Source organism: Lactuca sativa, chromosome 8 (genome assembly GCF_002870075.4).
Source record: "Lactuca sativa cultivar Salinas chromosome 8, Lsat_Salinas_v11, whole genome shotgun sequence".
Taxonomy (NCBI): domain Eukaryota; kingdom Viridiplantae; phylum Streptophyta; class Magnoliopsida; order Asterales; family Asteraceae; genus Lactuca; species Lactuca sativa.
The window spans coordinates 4495654-4504473 of NC_056630.2; the positions used below are offsets into that span (position 1 = coordinate 4495654).

Genomic DNA, 8820 nt, shown 5'->3' on the forward strand with positions numbered 1-8820 from the left:
CTCATCTCTCTCCCATATTACATCATTTTGCGTGCGATTTTAACCCCCCCTAAGCCCCGGTATCATCCCAAGACCCGAAGCGAGTCCCGAAGCACCGAAGATCCTGAGAAGAAAAGAGTTTCCGAGCCGAAGCTCTGCCCGCGAGAAACCCGGTGTGTGAAGTGATCCCGGTTTCACCGAAGAATATCTACTTGAAGAGTCGTAGTGCTGTCCGATCATCTTTTAATCAAGTGAGTGTATAGTCCCTTTCATAAACACGATTATAATACAAGTATTGTTTGAATGTATTAAGTACTCCCTCCGTCCCATTTTAGTTGTCAACTATACTATTTTGGTTTGTCCCAAAATTATTGTCACCTACTAAAAAAAGACTACTAAAATTAACTTAATTTACCATACTACCCTCGGTTATAAATACCACACAAAAATCTAAATAGCCTAATTACTACGGGCATTAATTGTTTGGAATAGAAAAGCAAAAGGAAATTTTCATCTCATAATGACGCATGCATAGTTACATCTAGTACTTTTTGTTTAGAAATGAGTACATCAAACATTCTCTTTTTTTTTTCTAAAAAATGACAACGAGGGTTTTACACAACAAAATTAAAACTTCATCTTCTTTCATGTTTACATATCAGACCAAATACGAAGCTGCTTCATCTATGAGACTTTGTTCACACTCAATTTGTAATGGCAAATTACCTTGTCGTTCCAACCTACTCTTACCGATATGTGGTATTCGATAGTTATTGCCACCATGAACCTTTAAGATTTCTTTCATGCATGTTTGCAAAGTTAAGAAAACATTGTTAAGCTCATGAGATTGCATCTTGTCAAATGAGGTTTGCACTGCAGAAACTAATTCATCAACCGTATGAAGAACCTCTTGCTCTTGAAGGGATTGAATCGCCCGAAAAAAATCCAAGATCTAACACATTTAAATCTGGACTATTTGGGAGTTGAAAGCAAAGACGAATATCAAATCCATCTTGAGACGATGCTTCAATAAACTCACTATCATTAACATCAATATAAGGCTTTGCATTATCTTGTTGAATGAATATTGGACCCGTATGGTTTGGTGGCCATTTAGCTTTTATAGCGGGTAAAACTTTTTCTATCAACCACGATCTTGTTATCTCTTTAGTAACCGATAAAATCGGTTTTGTCTCTAACGTTCCCGCAACACGGTTCTTACTTGAACGCTTAGCGGGTTCTCTTGTTGTAAGTGGGAAGATTCCAATCTTTCCGGAAAAAATTTCATTTCCAAATGCATCAAATCGTGGCCGAGCAACAGCTGCTAAAAACATGACTTTTGTAATGAATTTTTTGCTTTTACATGTTCTTGATGGTTCGTCCTCGCCGGGAACGAGGTAGTACCTTTTTGATGATTTCGATATGTAAAACCATTTTTCATCAATGTGGACGATGTTAAACATATCATGGAATGTAGGATTTGAATTAGGTAATGACCTCGTAATCATAGATAAACAAAATTCTAACCTTTTTGTTTTATTTGCATGGGTAAGATCCGGCTTGATGACATTTGTGTGTGGTCTAAGTTCACCTTCTTTTATTCTTCTATGTAAAGTTGATTTTGAAACACCTAATGATTTTGCAATAGACCGAATGGTTGTTCGACGACGTAACGGAATTTGTGAAACTTGATTCAAATCGAGTTGAACCCTTTTTCGCCCAACAACCTGTAACTTCTTTGAAGATAAATCAACTGTTGACCCATTTTCAGCTTGAAGTTTAACCCGCTTCCAAATACGACTTACGGTCCGCTTAGAAACACCGAAAAGTGCAGCTACATCACTTATGGAACCCCTTCTCAACTCTCCATTGGAACTTTGTTGCAGTAAGGCTTTATATATATATATATATATATATATATATATATATATATATATATATATATATATATATATATATATTGACATTGAGCATGACTTGTGTGTTTTTTAGTCGTTAAAGTTAAAGAGTTCTCCATAATCTACTGTTGTACGTAGGGGAAAAAAGGTGAATGGAAATGGTTATAAAGATTCATTGAATTGAATATGGAGGGAGAACTTGGAGCCAAAGTTTTTTATCTTATGATTAAAATTTTTCAATTTGGAGGTAAGCTAATTTACAGTAAAAAATTGGTGGGAAGACTATGCCACGAATACATATCCTTTTCGTTTAACTAAATGAAGTATTTAATGGTTATTTAAATTGTTTAAGCTTTTCTTTTTATTCTATTCGAAAGAAATGGATGGACGTTCTTATTTGTATTAATGCTTGATTAAGTGTATTAATTGCTCATACAAGGGTAGATAGGTCATTTTGATTTAGAAAAGTTGCATTAAATGTATTTTTCTTAAATTATGTGTTTTTTTATTTGTGGACAACTAAAATGGGACGGAGGGAGTATATATTTTGGGTGAGTGTGTGGTAACTTTCTTCTAACACATAAATATTAAGTATTTGCTATGAAATACGTGCTATGTGTTTATATATTGTTGTTTATTTGAGATGTTGATGGAATGGATGAACTATATAGGTTTTAATGAGTTAAACTGTATATATATTTTGTATCTACGAATATGTTGGGTAGGACATGGGTAGATGAGATCCGTGAGTTTGGATCAGATCAAGAGGTTAGTTTTAGATCCGTGAGTATGGATTAGATCAAGAGATTGGATTTAGATCCGAGAATATGGAATAGGAAAAGAGATAAACTTGTTATTAATCCGGGAGTATGGATTAAGACATAGTAAATTGTCCCTAGTCCGGGAGTATGGATTGGGCACAGTTTAGATCCGGGAGTATGGATCAGAACATGATTTAGGTATAATAAATTGTCCCTAGTCCGGGAGTATGGATTAGGCACAGTTTTAGATTCGGGAGTATGGATCAGACCAATTGGTAAACTTGTTATTAATCCGGGAGTATGGATTAAGACATAGTTAACTGTCCCTAGTTCGGGAGTATGGATTGGGCACAACTTTAGATCCGAGAGTATGGATCAGACCAATAGGTAAACTTGTTATTAATCCGGGAGTACGGATTAAGACACAGTTATTTGTCCCTAGTCCGGGAGTATGGATTGGGAACAGTTTTAGATCCAAGAGTATGGATCAGACCAAGAGATTAGTTTAGATCCGGGAGTATGGATTAGACCAAGAGGTTAGTTTTAGGTCCGAGAGGATGGATCAAGTGGAGAGATTAGTTTAGATCCGTGAGTAGGGATCATATAAAGAGGAAAAGTTTAGATACGAGAGTTTAGATCGTGGTGTTGTGAGGATCGATGGGGTGGGATTAGAGTTGCTTTTATATGGTGAAATTATATAATTTTGGATGTTCATTTTATATTTATATGATATAACATTGTGGGATGAAAACCCTATATGCTCACCAGGCTCCCAAGCCTGACCCACTCAGTTTCCTTTGTATCACAGGTATCGATACGAAGATATATTTCACGGAGAGATTAAAGGAGATGTAAAATCTTTAGTGTAAATAATGTAAGTTCTGTTTATGCTTATGTGTCTGTATCGAAACATGACATCCCTAGATTTTGTTATATAATGAAAATACATTTCTTTAAAGAAATGTTTTGATAAATCTTTATCATATTTTGGGAACAAATTCCGCAACTGTTTTCTTTAAAAGATTACTCTGATTTTAAAAAAGAAAGCATAAACAAATCGGTGTTTTCTGGCCGTAAAATTGGGGATGTCACACACGGGAAGGACTGAGGTAATCCTTCAGACGACAGAGCTTATTCAGCATATTAGACATAAACTATAGACAACTTAGAGTCGACAAAAAAGTTATGCTGATAAGCGTTTATCTGAGTTGGAGTTCCACGTCGGCGATATTGTTTTATCGGAGGTATCACCCTAGAAGGGTGTAATACGCTTTAGGAATAGGGGCAAGTTGGGCCCCCGATATATTTGGCCATTTCGAGTGATTGCCAGGTTTGGCAAGGTAGCTTACAGGCTGGATTTTCCTGAGTAGCTCGATCTGATTCACAACACCTTCCATTCTTCTCAGCTTCGGAAGTGTGTGGCTTATGACTCATCAGTTGTTCCTCTGGATGATATTTAGGTTGATGACCGCCAGAACTATGTTGAGAGGCCAGTGGCGGTTTTTTAATAGGAAGATGAAGACCTTGCGAAACAAGGTGGTTCCATTGGTCAAAGTTCAGTGGAAACATCAGAAGGGTTCTAATTGGACTTGGGACCCAAGGCAGAGATGTGGGAGCACTACTTTGAGTTGTTCATAGCAGTGGAGTTCGAGGACGAAGTCTGATTCAAGTGGGGGAGAATTGTAACACTCAGTTCAGGTGGACATTTTTATCAAGTTTAAAATTAGGAATTTTAATCCAACTCACGACGTGAGGGATGCTCGTCACGTTGTGAGGGGAATAATGGAAACGCACATCACCTTTGGGCTCACGACGTGAGCACATATGGCTCACGACGTGATGTCCGTTTGAGGGGAAAACCCTAATTTTGGGGGTTTTATGTCCGTATTTAAAGGAAGCGAAGGCTAAGGTTAGCCCACCCTCAGCCCCCATCATCTCCTTGCACTCCCCTTTGAAACCCTAGCATCCATATTTTATCTTAAGCTTATTTTTGGTGATTCTAGCCAAGAAGAGGAAGAGGAAGGGCATCTAGTCCATCATTTATGCATTCCAGCCTCATCATTAATCATTTTCACATCTTCTGGACCTTTGTGAGTTTCAAGTTCATTGCTTTATGAGTCCATAAGCTTAGATCTAGATTTTTATGCTTTATCCTTCATATATAAGATGATGTAGTGGTTGGAATCCATAAAGTTGCCAACTTTATGGAGCTCCAGTGTCCCTTGAGTAGTATAGATGCTAGATCTGGAATATGGTTGAGTTTTATGACTCTTACATGAGATTTGGTATCATTTCCTCTTTTTGTGCCCCAGTTAGTGTTTAGGACATGCATTGGACATGCATGTACAAAAAGCCATGATTTTTATGATGTTCTGGAGTAAATAAGATACTATGGAGGATTTGGTTGATTATCCAAAAAGGGGTTGATAGTTTTATTAAGCACTTTTGTCCAGAGCATCCTCGCGACATGAGCACTTGGGGTGTCACAAAGTAAGGATGGTGTTCCTCGACTATTTTAACTTATTAGGTCACTACGTGACTACTAGAGGGTCACGACGTGATGAGTGGCTGTGGGACTTTCGAGTGTGGATTTGATTTTGACTTTGACCATATTTTGACCAAGTTTGACTTAGGCGTATTATGAGTATTTTGAGTGGTAAATTGAGTTGGGTCACTGTTTTTGTATATGTGATCAGTAAAGTTAGTATCTAGAGTGGTGATTTCTTCGGTTATCATTGTCAAACTATGAGGTGAGTTTTTCTCACTGTACTTCTGGGTCAAAGGCACCAATGCCGACCCACTAGATTATGTATCCTGGTATATAAGATGTTGTTATGTTGTAGTGAACTGTTAGATCTGTATATTTGTCTGATGACTGGCTATATGATTATCTATTGATAAATATCTGTTATTTGTTATGTATGTGTCAACTTGGTATGGTAGGGTTGAGAATGTACTGTTTTGTGCGGGAAGTCAAAGGACCGGGGCATTCCAACCGAAAGGTTACAGCTGGAAGGTTATGGTTCAGGGGTAATCCAACCTGGAGATTGTGGACCCAATATGTATTAGGCAATCCAACAGAAATGTTGTGGGTCGGGACATTCCAACCGGAAGGTTATGGGTCATACGTAATCCAACCAGGAGGTTGTGGACCCAGTATCTGTTTGATTATATGTTTGTGGTACGTTTGGGGAACTCAATAAGCTTTGACTTACAATTTTGGTTTATTGTTTCAGGTACTTTAGATGATCGTGGCGAAACGAAGTTGTGATCGTGCACATCCTTCGAATTTTATATTATTGGATATTTGGGATTACTCTGATTTATCAAATTATAATTTTAAAACAACATTTTTGAAAATAATTATTGTCTTGGGGGTTGTTTTGAAAAATAAAAATTTTACTCTGATTTTTAATTTTTAGGATGTTGTACAAACTTAAGTAAATACATTTTTGGAATAGTTTGGTCATAAAAATAACTCTAGGAAATGTGAGGGGTTTTATATATTTATTTATTTTTTAAAGAATTACAGATTACTAGAAGATACAGAGCAAAATGAAAAGAATTGGAAAACTCACCGGAAAAGAAAACTATTTAAAATGTTACGGAGTACTAGTAATCTTACAAAAATTGAAGATGGTCTTTAAAAAAAATTAAAAATTAATCCCCTACGATTTATAACTTGTCATTTTCTGTTTTGTTTTGTTTTCTTGGACATTTTAACCCTATCGAGCTCGAGGAATCAAGGAGTGAGTCAACTCGGAATCAGTCGTTCGCAGGTCCACAGTCCACACGATGGCCAATTTCAAAAAACCTAAAAAAAAGAAATCTTTAGAAAATAAAATAAAATAATTTCTTTAAAAAATATCTCCTCAAAACCAAAATAATCTAATGGAACCGGGTGACCCTGGTCGAGGCTTTTACTACCACCACCAACAACCACCACAACCACCACCACCGCAGCACCACCCTCACCCTCACCCTCACCAACAACCACCTTCTCAACCTCCAGCAGCCACCGGCAATGGGATCTTACCAAATAACAGCACAGATACACGATCCAGTCAAACGCTATATCCTCACAACTCTGTCCCATCTGCCGTCTCTTCTCCATTACAGACCGGCGTCCGGAGGAAGAGAGGGAGACCCAGAAAGTATAGCACGCCGGAGCAAGCTGCTGCTGCTAAGAGACTCTCCTCCTTGTCTTCTCCAACCTCAACTGTTCCCCGCTTGTCTTCGCCTAGCAAAAAAGACACATCTCAGACTGTTGGGGGATCCTCAACAACCACTTCTTCTTCCAAGAAACCTTCTCTTGGTAGGGTTCTCTTTAAAATCTTCTGTAAATCTAAACATTATCCGTTTGACCCTCTTGAGTTTTTTAAGCACGCTAGACTTTAAGGGTTTATTGATTCTTGTTTTTCCTATATTATGAATTTCCTTTCATTACATGATTGAATTGGGTGTTTACATTCTGAAATTTGGATTCTTGGCTCACTGATCTGAAACCTTACTTCGGAAATAAATTTATTATCTTTATTTCAGGGAATGCTGGGCAAGGTTTTACACCTTACATGATAACAGTGACAGCTGGCGAGGTATGCATTGGGTATTTCAAGTTTGAACACTTTGATTTATGATTTTCATCATTCTGATTGAATTTTGTAGGATGTTAGCTACAAAATCATGTCATTTATGCAACAAAGCAAGCAAGAGATATGTGTGATATCAGCATCTGGTGTGATCTCTAATGCAACTCTACATCAGCCAGCCACATCTGGTGGCAACATTACTTATGAGGTTAAACCATTCATCTTTTTCATAACACAATTAAGAAATTCATGAAATCGAGTGATTTGATTTATTATATGTTTATTTATTTATTTCAGGGGCGTTTTGACATTATATCACTATGTGGATCTTATGTGCGTGCTGATTTTGAAAGCAGGAGTGGTGGATTAAGTATCTGTTTGTGTAGTAATGATGGACAAATCATAGGAGGTGGTGTTGATGGACCTCTGATAGCTGCGGGCCCCGTGCAGGTAACATTCACCTCTAGCAACCTAGCTTAATTTCCGTCCATTGTTGTGGAATTTTCTATCTTTTGGTTTGTATTTTTTGTTGATGTGGTAAAAACACACAAACACATCAAAAAGAAGTTGAGCCACATCAACAAAAGATACAAAACTGAAAGTTGAAAGGTTGCAGCTTCTGAAAAAAACCTAAAATAATGGAATCAGTGTGAAACGTTGTGCTTTTCCCCCTAATTTTAATATTTTATGCTCACCATTTACTCGGTTTTCCAAGGTAATTGTTGGTGCATTTGTTATAAGCAGTAAGAACACTGCTGCTGCTGCTGCTGCTGCTGTTACAAAAGAGGATTCTTCAGCCTTCCCATTGGCAACTACTGATTCCTCTGCAATGATTGGCAACAATAATAATCATCAGCATCAAAACAGTGACAAGTATCCATTCATCATCCAAAATGCAACCACCCCTTTGCCCTCTCCTCGGTTATCTGACTGGAGGGGTAACAATGATTCAAGAAACACTTCTGGTTTTAATCTGTCAGGTATATTTTCATGTCTTTCTTTATAAATTTTGTAAAAAAAAAAAAAAAAACTTTGTTTGGAAGTAGGACACTTGAGGTTTGGTTGGGTAGATGTGTAAAATGGTATGTTTGGGGTGTTTGCAGGAAGAGTGAATCATGGAGAAAACCCTTCTCCAAATGAAGATATTTATCAATTCCGTGATTGACTACGTAAGAAACTGGTTGAATCACTGTATAGTTAAGTGAAAGCATACCCCTTGATTTGTATTTGGTTATGGTATATGATAAATGATAATGGTGTATGCTCGGTTAGATTCTTGGGATTTGCTTATGTATTTTCATTGCAGTCAGTAGTATTCTTGGGACTGGTTACAGATGCACACAATGTATTTAATGGATGTTATTGTTTCTTTTTGTCCCTTTATCTTCTGTTTGAAGTATTTTCTTGTCTGAACAAATGATGTTTAAAAAGTACGGAGTATTATAAAAAAATGCCACATTTGGCCTTTCAGGGGAAATACAAGTACAAAATAACCACATGTTTGTCGAGCCCAAAGTAGTGTTATCACAAATTCAAATTTTGGTATCAAAATTTTTTGCAGAACACCATTTTTTTTTTTTTTTTTTTTTGCAA

At 37.1% G+C, this 8820-nt stretch overlaps 2 protein-coding genes across 2 annotated transcripts; one reads left to right on the top strand and one right to left on the bottom strand.

Moving 5' to 3' along the window:
• Positions 1–869: 869 nt before the first annotated feature.
• On the bottom strand, positions 870–1487 carry LOC111910980 (uncharacterized). Its single transcript, XM_023906749.1, has one exon. The coding sequence runs from the start codon at positions 1485–1487 to the stop codon at positions 870–872; it is 618 nt and encodes a 205-aa protein (XP_023762517.1).
• A 4998-nt stretch (positions 1488–6485) lies between these two features.
• LOC111910993 (AT-hook motif nuclear-localized protein 14) lies at positions 6486–8610 on the top strand. The gene is made up of 6 exons (XM_023906761.3): positions 6486–6953; positions 7181–7233; positions 7304–7435; positions 7525–7677; positions 7943–8207; positions 8331–8610. Exons 1-6 carry the CDS (start codon positions 6530–6532, stop codon positions 8390–8392), a joined length of 1089 nt encoding a protein of 362 aa, XP_023762529.1. The 5' UTR covers positions 6486–6529; the 3' UTR covers positions 8393–8610.
• Positions 8611–8820: the final 210 nt, after the last annotated feature.

Excerpts from the sequence above, each read along its gene's own strand:
- LOC111910993 (XM_023906761.3), top strand. The coding sequence starts at position 6,530 with ATGGAACCGGGTGACCCTGGTCGAGGCTTTTACTACCACCACCAACAA. Across the intron at positions 7,234-7,303 it reads TAACAGTGACAGCTGGCGAG|GATGTTAGCTACAAAATCAT; the intron begins GTATGCATTGGG and ends TGAATTTTGTAG. Across the intron at positions 7,436-7,524 it reads GTGGCAACATTACTTATGAG|GGGCGTTTTGACATTATATC; the intron begins GTTAAACCATTC and ends TATTTATTTCAG.
- LOC111910980 (XM_023906749.1), bottom strand. The coding sequence starts at position 1,487 with ATGATTACGAGGTCATTACCTAATTCAAATCCTACATTCCATGATATG.